The 25,185-nt window shown below is 40.6% G+C and overlaps 2 protein-coding genes across 7 annotated transcripts in view; both read right to left on the bottom strand.

Annotated features, from left to right (window-relative positions):
- Positions 1–5,168, bottom strand: part of arhgap32a (Rho GTPase activating protein 32a) — a 34,092-nt gene extending 28,924 nt beyond the window's left edge. Inside the window, exon 1 of the mRNA XM_028045846.1 lies at positions 4,653–5,168. The gene's annotated coding sequence lies outside the window, so the exon portion shown is untranslated. The remainder of the gene's footprint in view (positions 1–4,652) is intronic.
- A 3,831-nt stretch (positions 5,169–8,999) lies between these two features.
- igsf9ba (immunoglobulin superfamily, member 9Ba) overlaps positions 9,000–25,185 on the bottom strand; it is an 89,853-nt gene continuing 73,667 nt past the window's right edge. For 2 of the 6 annotated variants that reach the window (XM_028045612.1, XM_028045613.1), the window contains exons 18-21: positions 25,008–25,094; positions 21,553–23,172; positions 14,972–15,102; positions 9,000–14,255 (exon numbers count right to left, since the gene is read on the bottom strand). In XM_028045612.1, coding sequence (XP_027901413.1) covers positions 14,050–14,255; positions 14,972–15,102; positions 21,553–23,172; positions 25,008–25,094 — 2,044 coding nt within the window. In that variant the 3' untranslated portion in view covers positions 9,000–14,049. Of the gene's footprint in view, positions 14,256–14,971; positions 15,103–17,344; positions 17,431–18,232; positions 18,279–21,552; positions 23,173–25,007; positions 25,095–25,185 lie in introns of those variants that run through there. The other 4 variants (XM_028045614.1, XM_028045615.1, XM_028045616.1 and 1 more) reach the window with 3 other exon arrangements.

Raw genomic sequence — 25,185 nt, 5'->3', positions numbered from 1 at the left:
TTTATCATACTTTCCATTTATTCTAGCTCTAGTCTCTGTTTTGTGAGTGGACTTTTACAAAATAGCCAAACCAACTGTATTTATAAATTACCTTGAAACAGTGAGAACTGCCCTGTGTTCTTTTTGTCCCTACAAGGACAAATTGTGACGACTTGATGAAAGTGAAAAACTCCACAAAGTAAAGTAGAAGAACCTCGTTCTGGTAAATATTTACTTGAGTCACGTAATTACATTTCCTTACATTAAACTCTTAATAGAATGTAGAAAATGTCTTTAAATTGACAGTTGTTAAAGCAGGTTTTCTGACTTTCTGAAACTATAAAGACATTGTTGACGAGCAGACCAGATCGACGTCAGATAACGTGTGTGTAGACTTCATGGCTCTCCAAAACTCAGACCAGACATAGAAGGAACACAAACGTGTGGTTTCCTCGAGGCTGGTCGTGTTTTAGCTCCTTAGCTTCAGATTCTTTGCCATTTGTTGTTGGTCAGACTGGTTGCATCAGGTTTCCAGTGGCTTGAAACAACGTAAATGGAAACTGCCAGAGGGAAAACAGCAAGCCGAAGGGCGGCTAAATTCCCAGTTTACGGAATTTAGCTGCGAGATCTTCGACGCACTTTGAGTCTTTTGCTAGTACCAAAGAGAGACCGGTGTCAGTGTGGAGAAAGTTGGTTTCAAGCTCTCATTCTGATTGCAGTCAACAGAAGCTGTAAATGCAGAGGGGGTAAAAAAAAAAGCTCTGCGGTTGCCATAGTAACCCATCTCCCATCCATCGTGACTTGACGCTCTTGCAGAGAGAAGAAGAAGGACACAAATGAAAGCGTCAGAGGAACTTTTGACCAGAAGCTCTGACACATCATCAGCCTGTCTGCCCGAGGCGCTGCCACTGTCACCACACTGCAGGTTTCAGGCCGCCGCCGCCCAATTGGCCATGCGCTACCCAATGCTTTGTGACTCATGTCACCTCTCGGAGGGAAGGAGTTGAACTGGTTGGCGGCTGGAAGTCAATTTGATTCTCTAATCTTCTCGGAATCTGCCAGACTGAGATTATTTCATCCCGCACAGAGGAGATGTCACAGCTCAAATCTCTTAGCGAGTGATCCCTGATGAAGGCCAGAACGGGCGGATGGAGCGGAGTAACGGGGAGGGTCGGGGGGTGAACAGCAGGTCCATGCTGATCCAAACATTTAATCAACAATCCAGTCTGTCACTCACGAAGACAATCCAAACCTTGCCACGAGCCACAAATCTCCTCGTGCTAAAAATAAGCCGACGACGTACCACAAACAGTGAATGGCAGAAAATTTCATTTTGCAAGAAAAATATTTTAGGGAGGGCAACATTTATTCTCAGAAATACGACAGACAAGCGGCAACTTAATCCAGAGACAACCGGAGAGTACGAGCTTGGAGATGTTTGTTCAGTTTAAGATACTACACAGAGGTGTTGACTCAACAATGCTCTATTTCTTCTGTGACACAAACTTAAAGGTTGGCTCAGTACCTCATCTGAAGAACATTGAAATTCTGAACATTTTGTTCAGAAAACTTAAGAAATAGTATTTAATCCTTAAACTACTGTAAAGTTTTAGGTTTCTAGGTGATTGTCCAATGTGTTCTTTAAAAAGAAGCTATGTCTCTCTTCAAGTATTTTCTTGAATACTTGACTTAATACTCTATTAGACATATGATTAGATTGTTTTCTGTTAGTTCTCAATTGAAGACCAAAGTGGTAAATCAATCTTAACCTAAAACTATGGGTAAAAATTTGCTTTGTACATAAAAATAGTGAAAGCGGTCGTGCCGTGGTGGCGTAGTGGTTAGCGCGACCCATATTTGGAGGCCTTGAGTCCTCGATGCGGCCGTCGCGGGTTCGACGCCCAGACTCGACGATATTTGCTGCATGTCTTCCCCCCTCTCCTTCCCTGTTTCCTGTCAGCCTACTGTCATATAAGGGACACTAGAGCCCACAAAAGACCCCCTGGAGGGGTATTAAAAAAAAATAAATAGTGAAAGCACTTCAGGTTTTTAAGCCCGTCTGCAAGTTGCTCCCAAAGAGCTGGAAGCAGGGAATTGCCAAGTGCAATTAAGATTTCCTCTCACTGTAACTAACAGGTAAAATCCAAACCTAATCAACCAGACATTATAACCCAGACTTCTCCAACAGATTGCCAAACAGAGGACTGTAATTTCTACAAAGAAAACCCTTACACCACTCTAGAGACCATGGGGGGCATACTTTACACCACTGAATTCACTTGCTGATGCTGTATGAAAGCTTAGACGCAGCTCCTTTGCCATGGAAACCCGTTCCATGAAGCTGCGGTCGCTGCACCCCATCTTCCTCAGAATGCAATTTTACTTGACTCAATACTCTGCAGCTGATTTGTTGTTACCCAATTGCTTCCACTGTGTTAAAATACTGCAAACAGATACTGCAAACTCTTAAAAGTTTCCAATGCCTCCCAAAAGTTCAAAATATATTTTAAGAACAGGGATTATCAGGGATCCTTGAGTCGTTTGGTCTAAAAAGCCAGAGAGAAAGAATGCTTTTCTAAAATAACAATGACTTATGGAGCCGGGTCTGATGCATCTGCTATCGCTGAGTTATAACCAGAAACGGTAAGAGTCCCCAACAGTCTATCCAGCCCAGCAGTTGGTTACCATGGAGACTGGATGAAGACTATAGGAGAGACATTGCCGACTACACACCAAGGTTTCTTTTTGAACACAAGTCCCCATGCTTCTTAGTTATCAAGAAATGTGACAATTTCTCGATAATCCACTCCAAGTGGTTTGGTCTCCTATATCTGAAGCATTTTACTTTACCCATATATTCCAAAAACATGAACTTAATTTCTTTATATGATTGTTTTAAACATATATGTAACAACAAATAAGCTGCTCCATATCTCAAAGCATGCCAAAAAGTCTTTTTGTTTGTGAGTAGTATGAGGGATCCTCGCATCTTTTGGTCTAAATATGCTGGAATTTTTTTTTTTTTTTTTCCTCAAAAATTCTTTTGCTAACTTATTTGCTCATATGACAGTACTCTACTCAATTATCATGTCACACGTTGAGAAATTATATTATGCTTTACTGGCTCGGTCAACAAGCTCTTCTTTCTTTTTCGGCCTTCTATTTAAGCACTTGGGATTGTCATCAGAGTCAACCCCATGCTGTATGAGGGACAAAAACACAATTTGATTTGAGGACCTTTCAAATACCATCAGTCAGTATCACATTCAAACTGACCCCTACATGCATTTCAATAGAAACCCATCAACCATCAAAATGTACATTGATAAACCTTGTTAAGACTTTATTGAAAAAATATATTGTCTGCTGGATTCAACTCTATTACCTCTACTAAAGCATTCACATTTTTTTCGGTTTACAAGCTAGAGTGCTTTGAAAAAAGATTTTGACAAATCTCAAGTAGGTCAGACGTTAAAAAGACGGTAGTAAGTATAATCGACTTTTTTGAGCTTTATGTCATGTTATGATGTTATTCCCTCATCAAAAATGTACCTGGAGTGTAACTTTGAAATCCTGTTTGAGAAATCCTTAAATCCCCCATGGCAACCATTCATGCGTGCCTAAATACTTGCTCTCACAAATCAGCGCCTTTTCTCCAAGTCGAATTTGTCTCACAGAGCACCTCTTTCTCTGAGTCTGCCGCTAGTCTGAAGGAGCCCCACTCAGCTCCTTCAGACTAGTGGCAGCAGCAATAAGCAAACAATGCAACTGTGCATCTGCAGAGCTAATCATAGGAACTACTTCTCAGTCTGCTAAGAAAGATGCTAAAAGCTTAATGGAGAAAGTTGCTGTGATGAAGTACTGAAAGGAAGTTTTAAAGAACAAGAGCTTCTTAAAGAGGCAGAGGCCAAATTTCAAGGTGTTTAATTGCAAAGTCAAATTTCTTTTTAGTCATGTTTGACATTTACAGCATTTTTACAGCTGAAGGTAACACGTCTTTTTTGATTGCGCTATAAAATGTGCTTGTAAAATACACAACACCGCCCTTTAAAGGAAACTGTATAACTTTATAAGTAAAATTTAAAAAAAACATTCAGTCTGACTATACTATACTTTAAACATCAAGGATCACATAAAATCGCATAAACAGTTGGTTTAAGCCGCCGCTTAGCTCGCTCTCTGTGACTTCAGCCGGCAATAATTGTCATTTCCTGGATGACCGAGGTAGAGAGTTCAACCAAGCTCTTTACAGCCGACATTTTAATCACATGACATAATAAAATGTTGAATACGTCTCGCACTTGTTGCAGGCCTGTTGCTAAGCATTGCGGCAGACTCATCATTTCCTGACCAGACAGCGCACCTTACAGATAAACTCCAGTCTGTTTTTTTTTTTATAACCTCTGACGCAACATAATGCGCACTAAATGACCAAAGGGAAAAGTTTACCGGCGGTGAACTATGACCTGTTGGGCTTGGCGGATACCAGGCGCATTAACAGCACGCGCGCGCGCGGAAAGAGAGAGAGAGAGAGGGAGAGAGAAACTATAATTATCGATTATTTCCCAGCTTCGGCGTGAACTGATCGGTTTAACGGGCGGCAGCCGGTGGTGGTCGCGCGAGGTGGTTCACCTGTCCGCGCTCGCGACGGGATTATCCGGCGGTAAACTTACCTGCGACTGCGCGCGCTGCTCCTCTCCGCCGCCTCCTCTATGCTGCTCCTCGGTTAGGAAGCATGCTGCCAGCCAGCATCGCATCGCATCGCATCGCACTGCAGACCCGCGCAGCCCGGACGCTCGCTCACTCAAAGACGGGCCACGGCTGATCATCTGAGGTAGATGGTGTTGGCAGGAAAGCCCGCGACCAGGTGCGGCATCTCGCTCCACAAAAGCGGGGCTGGCGAGAGAGAGTGGTTCCGTGGCTGGAAGACAGAGAGAGAGAGAGAAAGTGTCCGGGCGTCGCGAGCGCGCACTGCTGAAACTGGATTCGTGCTCGCGCCTGTTTGAGCCTCCGGGGTTCCTAGACCTTTTTTTTTTTTCTCTACCCCCCCTCTTCTTCCTCCTCCTCCTCTTCCTCCTCTCCTCCCTAAACCAGAGACCCAGATTTGATTGTAGGCGTGAGGAGTTTGCAGGCAGCCGCTGATTCATTTACATTCGCGAGCATCGAGGAACCGCAGTTGTGCGGTGTTAGGTAATGCTTTTGGTACAACAATTACATAACCCCTCCACTGTGGGTAGGCGGTAACAGTGAGAGGAGTGAAAAATGGTGTTGAGATCGCTCATAATCATCATGATTTTTTTATTTTTTTTATATCCACCGAGGAAAATTAAGCAAAAACGTAGGTTTTGTTCTGGCTCAGGGCGCACAATGATTCTGATCACTTATAAACTTTATTCATCTAACTTAGATAGTCGTGTTCATCTTGGTTTTTCTACATTTTATATGATATTTATTATTATTTAAATGTATTTTAACCAGCATAAAAACCCATTGAGATTAAAAATCTCTTTTTTTTCAAGGGAGTCCCGGCCAAGAGGCAGCAACAAATACAACACAAAACAAATAAGAAGCTGTCAAGCTATAAAAAAAACAGAAGAAATAGTCCATATTTATGTAGTGCATAATTGTGTAGAAGTAGGACGACTATAATACGCGCTTTTGAAAAATATTATCATTTATTAAATTGAAAAAGCTTGATGCTTTACTCATCCGGTGGAATCAACTTTGTTCAGAAATCACACAGTTAGTAAAGAGTGCAGCTGAATGTGATTTAGTATCAGTATAAATACAGCTGTTCTGAGTCTCTCAGATTTTGTTACAAACCTTTAGTAAACAAACATCTGGAGAACAACAAAAAGCACAGCTGCAGGGTCAGAAACGATACTGCAGAGAGGCTCGGAGCTGGCTTAGGTTATAATTCTTTTCCATTCAGTTTGAAAATATTTTATTAATCCCAGAGGGAAAATCAAATGATACAATTTTCTTCAAAGAGATGTCAGAGACGCAGAATCGATCTCCTGTAGCAGTCTGTGTTACAGCACATCTCACGCAGCCCAAGTGCCACCAGTGACACTTGAACGGCAATGTTTGAGAAACGGGTCTTTAAAAACCGACGCCGCAGTGCCTCGGACTCCTAGTTGGACCGGCTCTTACAGTGGCTTACATCATACACCAGATTAGCAAGCGGGCTAATGTTTAAAAATCTGCAGGTCGAATCTAGTCTGCTCCAGCTTGCATGTACAAAAACGGGGATTCTCCTGCAACACTGATGTGGAATCACAGCAAGAGTGGAAAAAGCGCGGCGGAGCTTGCTTCTTCTCGCCTCTTCCAGTTTGTTTATTGGCCGGTTGCCATGGCGTTTCCCGCCTTGTTTATAAACACTTGTTTTCATATCATCCGGATGCATCCGTAACTGGTTGTTCTAAACAGTTTACGCATCCCGTCAGTGGCGTTGTTCATAAACGCCAGCCGGCCTTTAAAAACGCCGGTTTGAGCGCGAGCCCCAAACAAAACGCTGTTCGCTCTCACAACTGGATCGAAGCGATTCTGGAGAAGTTCTGTGGCTGTAGAAGTAACGGTTGCTTTAACGCTCCTCCTGAGCGATAATGCACCAGAGAAATTCCTAGGAGGATTCCTAGCAAACATTAATTAAAATTTATTAACTAAGTAATCTGATATTCGAAAGAAAATTATGTTTTTGCCTATATTCTTTTTAGTGTGCGTTGAGAAAGTCTGAAGCATGAAAACAATAATTCCATTAGTATGATTCAAAGTCATTCATGACTATGAATATGGTGAAGAATTACCATTCAAATGTTATTTAACAATGATTCAGTTTACCTTTGCGTTCCTTGGCAATAAAGCGCTTTAGGTGTAAAGTATGAGTCATGATACTTTCTTGAGACAATTTTAAAAATGTGAAACGGGACCTATTATGCAAAATTCACTTCTTGCTCAGTTTTCTACTTTCATTTGGGTTTTTATTGCTTCTAGAAAAAGTCCAAGTGCAAAAAAAGAAAAATCAATCCAGATGTTTTCTGGCAATCGGTTAATGCTTTTCGGTGTGTGGGGAAAAACGCCATTTCGAAAACCTCCTAATTATGACGTCACAATGGGCAGAGACGGCCCCTCCCCTCACCTAGCAACCAGAGCGGAGCTCCGCCTTCTTCATCATTAAAAGGGCTCATTCGGTGAGCTCCGCCTCTTCTCGTTCTGGATCTGACTCGGGATCAAAGATGTGTGGTTAGTCTGCCGCCATGTTGACATGTATAAAGTATAAACATTGAGTTGGGGAGGCGTGGCCAGCAGCACTTAAAGTGACAGAGCCCTAAAACATCTCACTCTGATTCTTTACGTTGTCAGACTGGTTCTATTTAAGCATTTTTTTTAAATTCTATATCTGAAAATTATCAGCCCTGGATGTGGCCAGAAAAATAGGCACAGTAGTTTGAAAAGAATGATGTTAATCCCAATTATTTTCTGATTTAAGTAAATATATTTGCATTCAGCATCACTTTGGCTTGGACAGCTGTTTACCCTTAACACATTAAATCACAATATGTAAAACTGTATCTAGCATTTACTTTTGTTGGCTTTGTGCGATGTGGAAATATTTGGCGTTTGAAACATTTAAGAGTGAAAAACTACCTTTTAGCCATACTGTGTTACTAAACACTGAACGCCTCGCTCAGATAGATAAATGTATAACAGGCAGCGTTTTATTTCCTCCCCAACTAAACCCATTTTTATTGTTAGCCTGGGATGGCCATCATTTGGGTGCAATCTCCTTATCCTGTTAATTTTGAATTCATTAGAACAACAGACACAAAAACTGAAGTAATTTAGTGACTTACACTTCCCTGGAACTATATTTTTTTAATCACTGATTATATCTTTTAAAATATTTTCAGTTTAATTTTATTATCTCAAATTATTAGCGATACATTTAGTGTCAAATAAAATTGCGTCTGCCCGGGCTTTGCTGTCCTCTGACTTGATGAAGCGGCGCGAGATACAAACTCAAGTCTTTTACATTTCTGTCACAGGCAACTTAAAGAAATAAAGCATCGAATTTGGCTGGGACATAAAAGAATGAATAATACTAATGAAGTATTTATACATTACGCGTTTCTTTTGTTAAGTTGTGTCGACTATAAAGCCTGTGATGTGTGTGTTTAATGATAAACACACAGCACTGGCTATACGGTTTTAGCAGCCTGGTTGACACTGAGCCACGATGCCTCAGGGCGGCAGAGTGTTTAAACAGCGGATTAGCTGAACTTTACATTTTACTCAGGTGTGTGCAGAAGAATGGCGGCTCATTTGTTTGCTCTCCACCAGTCGCCTAAAAGAATTTAAACACAAGCGCATAGGGAACTGAATGCGTTTTCCTCCTTCAACATATGGGTGAAAACATCCAAAACATGCTTGGAGTCTGTTTTCCTTCATTCCAAATTTCAAGTGTTTTTTTTGTTTTTGTTTTAATGAAGGGAAAAAATAAATCTGAAACTTGGTACTTCTGCTCTGACCAGCAGCGTGTCCTAGAAATCAAAAACGGGAAGCAGAAAACCTGACCTGATTATCACGGTGCTTCACTCTCTCCCTCTCTCCAATTTCTGACCAACACTCACCCCCTGTGTCCAGCATTTGAACTGCAGCGAAATTCTGGAAGCACACAAGGAAACAAACACACACGCAGCAAAAGTAAAACCTCTTTTGATTTTTTTCTTTTTTTTATTATATCAAAATACAAAAATTTTTGAGAGGAAAATCTTGTATAGGACTAAGCATTTGAAATGATATGGTGACATGGATCCAACACTGCGCTCATGTTCCCACAGACATGCCATAGACAGAGCAGAGATCATGTGACAGGCTCATGTCTACGTCATGATGAGCCGCCAGGAGTGAGCCTGTGCATTTTACCCCTATAAAGGCTTGTGATGGCGACTGCTGCTGTACATCCAGGCCCGTTTGGTAACAAGCCAGAGTGTGTGTTGTCCTTATTTTTCTTCTTCTTCTTTTTTTTTTTTTTTACATTTTAGTTTGTTCAGGTTTCTGCTTACTCGAAGAGAAGAGAGAGAGAAAAATGAAAAGAAAATTCATGGCAGTTGAACATGAGTAGTGACCAAGACATGATCTCAAGACGAGTCACTGGATAGCAGTGGTGAAAAAAAAAAAAAAATAGTACAGATATTATACATAAGGCTTTGGTACAGCACCATACAGTATGAGTTAATTGCTCACAAAAAAAAAAAAAAAGTTAAGTAAAGCATCAAAAAACCTGATGCGGTGACAGAATAAAATGGCATTTCTAAAAATAAAAATAAAAATTAAAGAAACAATCAGTGTTATCGTCTTTAAAAAAGAGAAGAGTGGAAAAAGTTTTAACTCTGAATATTTACATATGGACATCATGATCAAAACCAAAACAAGAACAATGAAAACATGTAAAATACAGAATGTAAACATGTGATGTACAGCACAGAGTTCGGTGGATGAAAGTGAAACGAAACACGGGGATTTCTCACTTCTTTTAAGCACTACTGGGTTTGCTTGAATATGAGCTAAAACAGTCAACAATGTAGTGCTTATAGTAGCCTACGATTAATTATACATTCTAGCTTCTCAGTGCTGGTACACATGAAGAACAAACGGAAACAAACGAACAAAAGAGATAAAGAGAATATAGAAAATACTACGTACTTTTCTAGCTTCCGTCCAATAACAAACCAGCTCACATGGCCATGAATGATTGCTAAATAGGCATTTTTGTAATTGTCTCTACATGCAAGATTAATACAATTTTAAAAAAAGAAAGAAAATAAAAAGAAAGTCAAATCTTTCACGTATCATCCTACCAGCAGCTAGTGATGCACTAAGAGCCATAAGCAGAACCCCCCCCAAAAATAACAGAGAAACGGAACAGAAAAAGTCGCTAACAGTACGTCCAAAGCAGCCCTCTTAAACGCTGTACACGTTCCCGTTGGATTTTGCGAAGAAACAAATGACGAGCCCGGAAGACAGCGTCTGTTTGTAAAAAAATAAAAAATAAAAAAACAGCAGTGGTGGGGATGTGTGAGCTTTTCTGACAAGAGAATAAATGCAACGACTCATGGCTAAACTGTACAGTACTAATAGGAGTTGTTCGTTTAAAAAAGTCGATGGTGGGATGAGGTGAGACGTTTGCGTCCTCAGTAGTAGTAGTAGTAGAAGTGTGCTTGAAAAAACAGGTGCTGTTGACCATAGACCTACATTGCTGTGGAAAAGCATTTCCCCCTCTTACAGATTTAAAGTTTTTGATATTTGTTTTGGTCATACTTTAGAAAAAAAATGCAGATTGAAATGATGATTTTATTTATTAAGGTACAAAAAGATATGCAAATTAACCCATGTGAAAAATAAAATTGCCCGTAAACTCAACTGCTGGTTGTGCCAACATTGTGGGCAACAATTAGGCATTCATTGTGATGACGGGCAATTAGACTTTTGCATCAATGTGAAGGAATTTTGAACCATTTTTCTTTACAGAATTGTTTGAATTAGTCACACTAATTATAGTTCCCAAGAGTGAAAGGTCTTAATAAAATCTAGCCACAACATTTTAATCACATTTTAGGTTCAAACTAGACGACTCCAAGCTTGTCTTTTTCTTCTTTGTTGAGCAAGGTTACAAACTACCGATTGGAAATTCTTTGCTAAAGAATTAGTTTTACGCCACTGATAGATTGCATTGACTTTGCTTTTCGCCTCTTCCTGATGAGTTTTTGCTTTTTGATTTCTTGAATTTCGAGATATTTTATCAAACTTTTATGTTGTAAAAAAAAAAGTCCTGCTTATGTGAATTCCTGATTTTACAGATATGGCAATAATCTGCTCAGCTCAGCTGTCAAAAGATGTGTCAATTCGTGATTCAGGAAGGGTGGATTATTTCTTCCACATAAGGACAGATTTTACGGATACCTTCCCCCCATCACCCACTTGAAAAATGCATTTTGCATTTACTCAGGTTCCACTTGACCGATATTACATTTACCTTTGTGGCTTAAACCACTTCCAAGCAAAACAAAAGCACAAATAGATGAAATCTTTAAACGAGGCAAATACTTTTTCACAGCACTGTACAGGAAGTTTGCAGAAAAGACCCCCCCCCCCGACCTGACAGCGCACTCCGATTCTCTTCCATGTGTCCCGTGACTAGTTGCTAATCTAAGTCAGGCTACGTTTCTCCCGCTTAGGCTGGGTTAATAATTTCAATATCACCACAAATATATTTTAAAGAGGGTATCTTGGAAGCACAGACAAACATAGCAAAAAACACATTATAGAAAACAGGTCATTTTTGAGTTCATTGAATGTCACAGGTCTCTATTAATCAAGGTATACGTCTACTTTTATCCAGTATTGTCTATCACTGTAGTCACACTGTTATGATTAGGACAATGTCTACCAGAGCTAGTTTAGCTGCTCACACGCACGCGCGCGCACACACACACACACACATGTAGGGGGCGGAGAAAAAGTTCCTTCCGGAAACGGAAACAAATCTTCAGACCTCTATTCTACAGCACCACAAAGTTAAACATAGCACCAAGTCGTAATGTTCAAAGCAACTATGCCCTAACACACTTTAATTTCATCAAACTAATGTAAACACTATTTCCTCCACAGCACGTTTTGTACATGTCTACAGCATGTCCGTTGCTTTTAGGAAACCAAACAAAAGGGGTAAAAGTAAAAAAAAAATAAAAATCTAAAAGTTTCCTTCAGGTTTATTTGCTTCGGACACGTGAAGGCGAAGAAAACCGTCGTGAATCTACATGTGTGCTCATGAATGGGCAAAATACATTATTACTTTGTTTCAGAAATATAATAGAGGGCAACACATTTCTGCTTCTAAAGCGTCCGGTACTAACATTAAGTGTACTTTTCTTCTCAGATAAAATAACGTCTGCTAAAGTATGACAAATTAGGCACCTTAAAATGTTTTTAAAACATCCACTTAAAGCCGTATCGTAAGCAAATACTTTGATATATAATCTAACTTCTTTTAACTTGGGATATCCGTCCCATTTTTTTCTTTTTTTTTTTCTATTCATACATCCCTGTACAAGAAAGTCTTCCTGTAAAACATGGTTGGGTTTCTCTTTACAAATACAATACACACCATGTACAGTACATAACAAATATAGATTATTTCCTTGCATCTTACATGAAACCAATTATTTTGTTTGTCGCTCGCTTTCAAGCAATCGCCGCTTTCTCGCTCGTCCAAATAGATTTAGAGAATCATTCACGTGGATTAGCCTCGGATATAGCAAGACGTTCCAATTTGCTGAAATTTAGCGGGAAAAAACCCCCCAAAACCCCCTGCTTGATGCTATTTGCGTGACTGAACGAGCCTTAGCGAAACAATCGGAAAGAGAAAAGACGATAATATCGTCAAAGAATGCGGTAACCGGCAGAACGCGCGTGGACCGTTGAACACTGGAGTTTGGACCTATTTTTGCCGTCTGGTCGTCTCAGCTGCGCTTCGTAAGCATTTCGAGGGGTCATTCAATGCACCGTGACAAAGGGACATTCATTTCCTGTACAGCAAAACATACATTCATTATCGGTTAGTGTCAAAAAAAGTAATAATAATAATTTTAAAAAAATCAGCAAACGTATAGAGAAGTAGCTAGCAATTAATATACAGTTTGTAAGAGATAAACAGTCAGGGTGGCCATTTTGTTTGGAGATTCCCCATTGCTTGTTTTACAGCTTCGTGAAGCAACAACATTCCACTCTAACAGCTGATGTCAAACTTTTACATCTTCACTGTGCAGCTTACTTGGGATTTCTTGCCCCCGCAATTTTTATATAATGTATATATATATATTTTTTTTTTGAAAACAAAAGTCTCCTGGTACTATTGTTAAAACAAGCTAAATTAGACTTACGCACTCTCTCTTTCATGTGTCCTTGGCAGACAAAAAGCAATATAAAGAAAACCCAGACATTATTGGAGTTCTCACTTCCTCAGAGTGACAAGCATGAGAAGGCGACGGGAAAAAAAAGGCAGTTTATGTTAGAGAAAACAAAAAAAAAAACAACAAAAGGCAAAGTAAAGGCACCTCAAAATGTGCCCAATTTCACAAATGATTCTTTAAGAATGAGATACATACAGACACTTCATACTTTTGTTTCGTCGCTCCTTAAGTCCAACCTCTGCTGAGCATGAAAGTCCCCCGAAATTTTCCACGAGGTCTCACGAAGGCTATGGTCTTTAGTCATAACACCGTGCCCTAGCAACGGGCGTGACGACACAGAGCGCAACACTCCTCTCCACTCAGAAACCCCCAAAAGCAGACGCGATGCGCTAGCTGCAGTAACGGAAAGCATCCAAATAAGATTAAGCTAGGCCATATTATCCATTTGAATGAGGGGTGAGCGTTATAAACCTTTTTGTCCGTACCTTTAGAGTGTAAAAAGGTCAAGTACGTACAGTATACCACAAGAATTACAGCAACTCTGCGTTTACTCTGAGGTATATTTTGCGGTAAGAACCCTGTGTTTAAAGACTGACACTAGTTGTATTGTAGGAAAGGTAGACTCATGTCCCTGTACAAGGACGCACCAGGCTTTAACAGTACACTGTTTCACTGAAAAACCTAAAAGGTATGAACCCTCAATGATAAGTGAGTGGAAAAATCTTTTTTTTTTTTTTTAAGTGTTGTGTCATACTCAACCAACACACTTTATTACTGTAAGAGGAAGCTTAATTCCCTTGTTTTACTAGTTATATACATTATATATTTCTCAGAGCATTTTCAAGTGAAATTCCTCAGAAAAGAACAAATAAACAAAAAAAAAATCGTCATTGTTCTTGTCTTCAGATGAGGCTTCCAGCCTCTGGAGGATCCAGTTCGCGGCTCCTCAGACACATCAAGTTGTACGGATTGTATGAAACCTTTGTTTGTCGCTGTTGATGCGCAGGGGGGGAGGTGGGCGGAGAACTGAGGTGTTTTGGACTTTGCTTCCATGAGGGGCCAGCTTAATTGGGTCCAATGGCTTGGTGGGGCACACGGGTCAGCGTAGAGTTCCATAATTCGGGCCCTCAGAGTCTGCACTGGCCAGGATGCCTGTCTGGTCCTCCTCAGACGGCCTACGCTGCAGGAAGGAGGTCAAGTAGCGGTAAGGGCTCTTGTTTTGCTTTTTACTCTTTTTGCGAAGGTTGAAGTCTTCTCCCTCTTGGGGTGTCTGAGATTGCTGCGGGGTCTGAGAGGGAGACACACCTGAAAGAGAGGCAGACGAAGCACACACTGGTTCACACTCCCAGAATACAGTTTCAGACCAATTTGTAACCCTATTTATTACTCACACTTTGGTCATTCTCACTATCTATACGTCATACAAGTAAACAAACCACTGTGTAGCCACGAAAGTTGCTCTCTTTTGGTTTCTTATCTTGCTATCAGGCAAATAGATGGTTACATAGGTCTCCAATTGCTTAAGGGGCGCTAGTGCAACAACTAAGAAAATGACACAAACACACATACTGTATATATTAAGAGACCACTTAAAATGATCAGTTTCTCTGATTTTACTTTTTATAGGTATATGTTTGAGTAAAATGCAGATTGTTCTTTGTATTTACTTGCAGAAAATGAGAAACAGTCAAAATAACGAAAAAGATGCAGTCCTTTCAGACCTCAAATAATGCAAAGAAAACAAGTTCATGTTCATTTAGAGACAGAAAAAAGTGACTTCCTGCCCCACATAGATTCTAATTTTCATTTGAATAGTTCCGTCGCATATTTGACCTGTTTAAAAGGGACTCCATTGAAGAATGTCTTAATTATTTATTACTAAACGCTATTTTACACACTTCTGTAATAATGGTGTAAATCTAGTTGATAATGAATACAAATTACACTGAATTGGCACAACCCCACCCCCACGAAAGTCTAACTTTAAAGATGTGAAACCGGAAGGAAATCCTCAGACGAACCTGTTCTCCTCACAGATGTTGCGTTGTTATTATTATTGGCAGCCACTCCCTTGGCTTTAGCTATACAGTGGTGTAGCAGTGCTGGTAAGCTCTCAGACCCGGCAGTATCACTAGACGCACCTAGAGGTTCCCTAAGAGGACGAGAAGAGACAGCACAGCATGCATTGCTCCGGATTAATCCAGCGGTCTGCTCAGTGACGTCTCATTGACAAAAAACAACAACAAACAAGACAAAACATTGCTTTCATTGCTATTTTCAGTAGCTTCTATCGCATGAGTTTGATGAGCACTTGAGCGTCTATTGAGAGCTGTTTCACTAAGATGATGAATTTCCAGTCTCTATCTGCTTTGATGAATGATAAAAGTTAAGACAGGAGAGAGGAAAAAATGGAGGAGACAAAGTGAGAGAAAGGACTGTTGACAGGAGGTGGAGATGGTGAAATTGCTGTTGCTCTCAAACAGCCACGACGTTAAAGATCCAACCTAAGGAGTTCAGGTCACATGTTTGGACCCGTACTTGTCCTAAATTTTTATTTTGACTCCAATTTTAGGGATCATAATTACATTTTTAAATCTTTTGTACTATTATTATTTTAGTGCCAAATGAGAAAAGATTGTAGCATTTAAGTTATTTTGGATCTTTAAGTGGTGGCTGCTTCAGAAATATGGGTAACATTGATTTTTATTTATTTTTTTTGCTGTATAAACTCAGAAAATGAAAATAATTTTTGGAATTAAAAACATTACGATTTCTCTTTCAATTTTCCAAAACCACAATATGTGACACACTGCAGTTTGGGGGGTTGGCAGGCTTCTACCCATGTGCAGATGGTCATCAGAGTTTGGCTCTCCTGAACATCAACATGCAAGAAATTTCGGGCTTTTCCAGCTCAGGAAGCTGGAAGTAAAATTCTTTAAATTTTGTGTCGAACGCTTCAAAATAGGTATTATTTTGTTTAGAATAAGGACTTTAAATATCTGTTTGATGTGTGTTAAAGTGAATTGTTTTTTGTTTTTTTTTTGTCATCTGAACTGAATTGAAGTGAAGGGGGAAACTGACTGGTGTATTGCAAAGTTTTCCAGAAATACATAATGAATAATGAATTTCATCAGATTTAGGCGGTTTGTGACTATTTATCTCTTCAATCTACTACAACACTTATCTAAAAAGAAAGATTAACTGAGACGCAGCAATTTACCTATTTGTAATGGCCAAATTTGTATCTACAAACCTTTGTGAAAGAACGGGTAAGGTCAGTAGCTCAGAGAATACCAGCGTAAAATAAGTCTAGCTGTGAAATTTCCTCCCTACGAAATATCTCACGGTCAGCTGTTGGTGTCACCATGGCAAACTGGAAACAGCTGTTATTATGTAAAATCACAAAGTGGGATCAATGGATCTCCAACTTGCTGCAAATTCATTACTGAAGACTTCTGAACTTCACGTGACCTTGAGATTGGCTTAGGAACAGCTAATAGAAAGCTTCACAGATTGGATTTCTATGGCGTCCCACATCCAACATCACTGTCTGACCTCACTAATGAAATTCTTCAAGAAAGCTCTCAAGTTCCTGTAAACACACTCCTAATTTTAATGAAAAAACCCACCTAGAAGAATTGAACTGTTTTAGCTACAATATGAACCCTACCGATTAAGTACAATATTGCCACTAAAGTTCACAGCGCAGTGAAGGAACAAGGAAATATTTTTGACAATGTATTATATAGGGTTTGTTTATTGGCACAAAATGGAATGAGAAAGGGAGAAACTGGCAATGCGTGAATATATAATTGGGTATAATTTGACAAAAGTCCCTCTAGCCCTGACAAGTAGAAATATGAAAGCTACTTTGTACTTAGTGGCAGATTTTGTTCTAGTTTTGCAAATGAGTAGCTGAGTGAGAGTCGCATAGCAAATAATAAACCTGAAACACTTCAATAAAAAAGTAGCTCACAAATTATTAACAGGAAACTTTACACTTTGACACTTTCAGACGAGACTGCCAACCCCTTCAAATAGATCATTTCTTTGTGTTTTTTCTGATAGAAATCGAAAATAAAATTAAAAGGAACTATTTTCATTTCATGAGGGATACATGCCAGGTTCAATGAAGAATAATCATTTCGATAAGCACAGAAAAGAATCATACCAATTTCAAGTATCTTCACTTTCTCTGTACAGCTACACGTCATTAAAACACACACATATAAAGCTACATAACCTCAGACATTTTTTTTTTTACATGTCTGGATACAAACAATCTTCAAAAACTTGACATAATGCTGCAATTAGCTTTTTTAAATTAATTATATATATATATATATATATATATATCTATATATATATATATATATATATATATATATATGTTGTTTTTTTTTGCCAAAAATCAAACGTGTACTGTGTCAGAAAGGGAAAAGGAACACAAAGCTTTAGAGACGCTGTCCATCATTTGCCTCTGTGGAGAGAAAGATTGAGAGGCATTAGCAGAGAGGGGGGGAGGACGGGGAGAGGAGACAAATCTGACAAAACAGTCCCGTACATGAAAAAAAAAGGTAATTTTCATAATCAGATCGACTATTTGCGGAGGCCACGGTGTGTTAAAAACAATGTAGTACATTTCCATTAAAAAAACAAAACAAAAAAACCCCACTAATACGGCACACTTTCATAAACATGAACACTGCGTACAGAGGCTTTCACCATGCTGACGGGAGGAGATGGCAGGAAGAGGAAATGGTCGTTAAAGAGCGAGTCACATGACAGAGAGAACGAAAGCACTGAGGACAACAGATGTAACAGAGAATTTAGTTGGAGAATCGTTGTTATTTTGTTTGGTCGGAAAAAGAGAAGTTTAGAGAATGCATGCATGGCATTTTGCACATGGAACAAAACTTTAAAGGGGAATTTCTCCAGTCTGTCTTTCAAGTGCATCCTCTATTGATTCAAGCCTTTTGTTTGTTTGTTTGTTTTCTCTCTTTTTGTTTCACTGCAGGGATTGATTTGTGCATCCGAACCGTGAGAGACCAAATGCTTTGTTCGGTTCGCAGCAACTCTCCAAGCTCAGCTACGACAGTCTGCGCCGCGGCAGGCTAACAGAGCAAATGTGTCCTGCAGAGTCAGCGTTTTTACCATTAGTTGTTCTTCACTTGAATCCAGCACAGAGGCACAACCCAAAGCGATTCCCCTTTAAAGGAGAGAGTGATTAGAGCCCTCCCCCTGCTGACCCCTCCCCGCTCAGACATGGGTCCGACCCTTACCTATTGCGGCGTAGGGGACCGGGTCACAACAACGCTGCCCAGATAGCTGAGATCAATCAAAAACAAATCAGGTAAGACCCTTACCCTCTACAAAAGCAGCAGCCCTACAAGCTACCCTCCCTCGGCGGCCAGTGGTAGTGAGGGAGCGGTGAGTCTGCCCGCTGCTTTAGCTCCGCTCTGGCCGCGTAGCGTCTTAGTCGGTGAGGTGCGTGTAAGGGGGCTCAAGGTGTGTGCACAGAAAAGAAACGGAAACCTAAAAATACTGTTTACTTTTTTTTTTTTGCTTTGTAATCTAAATCTTTTCTTGTAGGTTTTGCATTAGTGTTTCACATTTTGTCACAAACTTTAATGGGTGTTATTTGCACTTCATGTGATCAACACAAAGCGCAAATTGTAACGTGGACGGAAAATGATTCGTGGTTATGGCAACCGCCCGTTCCACACAGCATGATGCTGCCACTACCGTGTTTCACAGATTCTTACACATTGTCTAAAAACGGAATAGGCATAGCAAACTGCAAATGTATTGACCCCGACCCCTCAACTCATAATTATAACAGATTATATTTATTATGCCCTTTATGCCTTGAGATCACAATTACAGTCTATGAAAATAAATAGATAAAAAACATTAAAACAAATATCTAAGAGAGTGAAGCATTAAGAGCTAAGATGCAGCCAAGAGGCTTCTGTTAGCTCTGGAGGAGCTGCAGAGATCTACAGCTCAGGTGGGGAAAATCTATTGATTGGACAACTGCAAGATGGCCGCTGCAAAAATCTGGCAGTTAAGATACAGAAGCAAGAAGAAAGCTGCTGTTGTCTAAAAAAAAAAGAAGTAATGGAATAAGGTGCTATAATCAGATCAGATAAAATATTAAGTTTCTTCTCTACATTCAAAATAGTTAGAAAACAAAAATGACTGAACATATTGTGGAACAATGCGGTGGCAGCACTGTGCTACGGGGATGCTTGTCAGCACAAGGTTAAAAATGTTAAAAATCACGCGTCATTATCTTCTTACTTCACAAATGTGTGCGTTCTTCTTTCTCCCAATCTCTTACACAAAATCCCAATAAGATGCATTGTTGTTTGTGGCTGTAAAATGTGAAAAATCTCCAAAATACTGTTTGGTTTTTTTTGGCAAGGCACTTATAGGTGGGGTAATCTATCTAAATGTATGTATGAATGGAAAAAAATGTGTTGTAGTGCTTCTGTTAAACAACTGCACGCTCAAACGTGTTGTCTTGACTCATACAAATAATATTAGTGGAACCTACCAATACAAACTTTGTAAATGGATTTCTCCAACTCCTGAAGTTAAATTCTTTGTGCATGAAATGAATTATTTTGACTTAAGTAATTATGGCTTTTATTCTTCCTTCTGCAGGAAAAGAACTCAGCTTATCTTATCAGCTCGTAAGTTTAAACCACTGATTATTGACAAAGCAAGGTCAACTAAGGTTTGCTATCTCAGTGTAACTTGGCTCAACAAAACCCAAAACTCCACTTGATGACAGCAGGTTATTCTTTGAACTCAGATTTTCTGCTTCAGTCCATTTGAATGCTCACATGAGAGGTGTAAAATAATCATTCTGGAAAAAAAACAAAACAAAAAAAACTATTTGGTCATCCAGATGCTTCTTTAGGAGAAGAATACTGCTGCTACAATCGGGACAAGATATAAAACTAGCAAAACCTTGTTGCTAGGTCCAATAAGTGAGATTAATTAGGTTGTTGCATAAAGTGCTTAATTTTTCACGCTATACAGTGGCTGCCTAGTTGCATTTCAATGTCAGAAGTGAAACTGACGTTTTACTTGCACATTTTAATGGTAAAGGATTACAGATAATCAAAACCCATTTTTATTTTCTCCTAAAATTGGAATATTGCACAAGGGAAATTAAAATACCATTTTGTTTTTACAGAAATGTTTCCGTTCTTGCTTACACAATAACAAAAAATACTGCAGTTACCGACACCCACCATCCACAAAGATGATGAGATACGAAAGGTAATTTTTATTTGTTTTTTTTTACAATAGGTAATTGCTAAAGAAGCAGCTGTTAACAGGGTGCTGTATTCAAGTTGGAAAAGTTGAGTGGAAGGAAAACGTGTGGTAGAAAAGGGTGCACAATCTGTAAGCCACAAGCTTCAAGAAGGGAAGAAATGGACTCCAGTAGGGGTCAGCACTGAAAGAGCCACCAGAACTTGGACTGACACTGTTGCATTATTTGTGTTGAGCCACTTATGAACATGAAACAATATCATATCTGAGTTAAGAAGAAAAGGGATTAGGTTGTGGCCTGGTAGTGCTCTTCTCTAATCAAAGTATTATTTATTTTCATTTCATTTGGTGGTAAAAGTGCTTGAGTTCAATATTCGTACCAAACTGCAGAAATATAGGTCTGAAATATATTATGGTCTGTACGATGATTCTATATAATGTGTGTATTAAAATAGATGTACTATGTATTTTCATGAAGTGTATAAAAATACTCTAGTTTTAAAAAAATAGATAAAATACAAACTACTGGTGACAAATTGGCTGTATAAAGATGATTTCCTATAGAGGCATTAACAAAAACAACAACTTCTGGACTTGCTAAAGATTGAGAAGACTAAAAGTAATCTCAATTTTTTTTTTAAATTAACTCAAAGTCTCTGCTCCATATGCCTAAGTCTGTTGAAAACATGTCATTAAAATAAAGGCAATTTTTCTGCAGAAGGAAGAAAAAAATACCTCAAATCAGAATAGTTTGACTATTATTTAACAATCGATAAAAACATTTTTTAGGACTAGAAATGAATACATAGTAGTGATTAGTAAAAAGACGTTAAAGTACCTAATTCGTCTTTTTAAAATCCGTACTGTCACTAATTATTGAAGCTATTGATCTGTTGTACTCTTAATCATAAATAGTTAATTTTTTGAGTGTCAGTAGTTTGATGTTTCATCAAAACTTAAAAAAACAACAACAACATTTTAACCACTATTTAAAGTTTCATTTGGATTAGCAATAATGAGGAAAGAAGTATTACCCACAAGTCAAACTGGGTTTTCACATGTGAAAGTTTCCAACTTAGAGAGCAGTTGTTTTTATAAACTGTCAGTGTGTGCTAAATGCAATTACATGCCTTCTGCATATTAAAGTAAATATGCATCTTTATTATTGCTAAATGGAAACACCACAAGGCAAAGGTGTGGATAAATGCAAAGGATATTTGGAAATAAATAAAAAAGGTGAACAGACGAAGAGAAAAGTCTCCCCTTTTTAAAAAAATCAACATGGAACTATTCTCTACAGGAATGGATCACCTACCCTGAGGCTGAGATCTGGAGCTGGGAGGGCTCTGAGGGTAGCATCTCCTCCTCTGTCCGTCTCTGGGATGGCCTCTGCCCAAAAACATCCCTGCCCTCTGGAGGAGGTGAGGGGGACTGGGAGGGGTAACTGGCAGCGGTGGAGGCATAGGACATGGGGTAACCGGGGCTGGGTTGCTTGGCGCCCTGGCTCTGAGTGGGCGAAGCGGTCAGGGAGGACCTCCGCGAGAAGCTAACTGTGGCCGAGGGCTGCAGGGTGATCTCGGGCATCTCCAGAGACCGAGAGGTGCGGAGGATGCTGGGGCGCGGGGGGGGCCTCACTAGGATATCTGGGGAACCTGGCTGGGTGCTAAGAGGGCTCTGGGAGAGTGGAGACAGACGGGAGGGTTGGAGCACTAGCGGGGGTAGGCTGGGGTCTGCCCGGCGCCCCGCCCTTGGGCTGAGCCAGGACTGAGGGCTACTACTGGGGGCTGTGCTTGGGCTCCCTGCGCGGGCTGCCGGGTCAGGGTAAGGCAACACTGGTACACCCACACCGTGGGCTGTGTGTCTGAGCTGGCCGAGACTCTGGGCCTGTTGCATAGCTAAACGCCTAACTGGAGGCCCTGGGGGCCTGTCTCTGCCTGGTGGACCCAAAGGGACCTCCAGCTGCAGAAGTCCGGGGCTCGTCGGATCCTTCAGGGATGGAAGGTGCAGGCGGCTGGGGGGGAGAGTATGAGGAGGGTATGGGGGTGGGTCGGGGAGGTTCTGGTGGTGATGTAAGGGATGGTGAGGTGGGTATATGAACCGTGGGCCCTCTAGGCCCAGGAAGGGTAACTCGTGAGCCTGCCAGCTCTCAGGTGAGCGGGGAGGAGGGCTGTGAGTGTGCGACAGAGAATGGCCGGAGGCAGTGTACTGATGGTGTTCCAATCCTTCACTCTCCTCCGGGATGGAGGGGTAACCGAAGGGCCCCTCAGCCGTGCCCGGGGGTGAGGACAGAGCGGAGCTACGCGGGCTGATGTCAGGCATGTAGAACGGTGGTGGAATCCCTGATTCAGCACGGCTGCCTAGATACCCATAGAAAGGGCCATGGGGAAAGCCCCTGTAGCGGGAGGCTGGGGCCTGCCCTGAGGCATAAGGTGCACTGCCCTCTGCAAAGCTCATACCTTCCATGGGCCTGTGCAGGCGGGGGCTGTAGGTGGGGGGTTGCGTTGACTCCAGACTGGAGGACGTTGGGGACAGCTGGGGCCTCAGCGTGGGCATGATAGGCGGCAGAGGCCCGGGGTCAAAATCATTCTCCTCATCCGACTGCCGGAACTCCGGGTACATGTCGGACTCCTCCGCAAAGGGGAAGCCCTGGATCCGGCGGTGAGGCGGGCTGGTTTCCATGACAAAGCGGCCATCAGGGCCTCGGCTTATCAGCTCTATAGGCGTGGTGACCTCCGCCTCGTGTTTGGACACACTGTATTTCTTGCTGGCTATGGCACGCTTGGTTTTCTTGTAGAAGGAGAGCTCTTTGTCCTTTTCTCTCTGAGGGCTGGGCAGCTTCCTGACGTACAGGCCCGGGCCGTGGGAACCCTCGGACGACAGAGAGCGGGGCCGGGACGGAGGGGAGCTCTCTGGACTTATCTTCCCCGACGATAACCTGAAAGAATGAGAAACGCAGACTGAAGGTGTTGGGTTTATTTAGCACGTTGCTAAAGCTCAGAGGGGACTGGGGTTGAAAGAGCTATCTGATGCTGCAAATTAGTCCGCATGATTGCGCTTTCTGAAAGGGATGAGACAAAACAAAGCTGAAGCACTTGACCAAGGCAGCCATAATGAACTACATTACGATAATGACCAGTTTATGGCGGTGGCAGCGTCCTGATAGGGCCACTATGGTGGGATGAGAGGAGAAATAGTAATGCAACCATGGCAGCCATACCACAGATCCATTGAATCAACATCTTCTTGGTGACGAGACAGAGGCGAATGATGTCTGACCACACCTTTATTACCCACATTAGAGACGGCGTACACAACATTTATTGCACAAGCTCACCGATACCCACAGTGTCCTCAACACTAATTTGACTTCCTGTTAAAGATGTGAGATTTATTCTCCTTTTAGATCCACGTTGCCTAATCTTACACAGAAAAAAAAGAAAATTATAAGCTTTGAATATGCGTTTTTGATAAGAAAATTAAGGAATACATTCTTACTAAACTGGTGCCACACATGTTGGGGCTGCTTTTTTAATAGCTTGTACAAACCTGCTACAGACAAAGGCTGATTTTGTGTTCATTGAATCTTTTAAAGTTATCTAGAAGAGGCAAATAGATTTTTATTTATATTTTATTTATTATACTGTGTCAAATAGTTTATAATGCCATGTAATGTAACATTGTTCCCAGGGCCTTTGAAATATAAAAAGATTAAATTGTTAGGGTTGGAAACATACAGGAAGTGTACATTTGTGATAGCTCTCATCACATCTTTTGAGTTAATTGTCATCTTTGTCAACAAAAATGACAATGTTCAATAGTTCAGTTACAACTACTTTATAGGAACTATAGGTGTACATAAAGGTGGCAACAGTACTTGTGTAAAAAATAAAGATTTTTTTTTCCCACTGATTTGCTGTATATGAATTAAATACTTAAGTTCTTCAGAGTAAGATTATTATATTGCAAGAAAAAGTTATATTTACTTTAACACACATATACCAGAGGTGACTCTCTTTTAGTTGAGAAAAAGATTTGGCAATGCTTTCACACCTAAAACATTGTGCAAAGATCTAAGTTATTCTTTTAACGATGTTAATATTTGTTGTCTTGTATGGCCACGTGCACAAGAATTCATACTTTTCTTCCACACAAACATTTTTTGTGAACTCGGCAATCAACATCAGGGATAGCTTCAGCAAATGTTTCTATGTTTAAATTATACCGTAGGATATCTATGGTAATGGTCAACTCCAAATCTATCACTCTTTCTTGAGTCTGGACATCTGGCTACTGGGATCTATGGATTTTGAAGATTTGTACAGAAAACCTTGGGCAACATATTGCTTGTGAAGCACTGAACCGTTTAAAAAGACAACGATGGGAGAAAAAAAAACTACCAAAGTAGTCAATGAAATGGTTTTGATGTCGTTCGTTTCATTTTTTAAAACAGAGCATTCAGGGTTTTAGCTCCATCTTGATTCTTTGAAATTTTGATAAGGACAGAAATCTTGGAAACCTATTTAATCTTGAAATCTATTTTAAAATTATGAGTCCATACCCACAGTTCTGTATTGTTCGTGCAACGTGGCTAATGCAATTCCTTCCCTTCGAGATGTAAGGGGCTGTACATGCAAATATGCCGGTAAAAATGCTCCACTACAACTAAAAGAAATCACCGTCAAATGATACGTTTCTATGCAATGCTGTAACCATGCAGCCAAGCCAGTGCAGGGCAGCACACTCTGTATTTTTGTGCAGGCAGGCACTCACAGGGGGCTGGCCGGTGGGGGCAAGAAACTGCTCCTGGCTGGCTCGTCCCAGCAGGGCTCTACCCCTGGCAAGGGGGTGAGAGGAGGCCTGCGATGGGAGACAAACAACATGGGCCTGGTTCATTTCTAACTGTGCTATTTGAAAGAAGGACTAGGTGCAAACTGCCAGACCTGCCTTC

This window comes from Xiphophorus couchianus, chromosome 18, assembly GCF_001444195.1.
Source record: "Xiphophorus couchianus chromosome 18, X_couchianus-1.0, whole genome shotgun sequence".
NCBI lineage: Eukaryota > Metazoa > Chordata > Actinopteri > Cyprinodontiformes > Poeciliidae > Xiphophorus > Xiphophorus couchianus.
The sequence above is the reverse complement of the archived record's forward strand: the minus strand, read 5'-3'. Positions and strand labels throughout refer to the sequence as shown.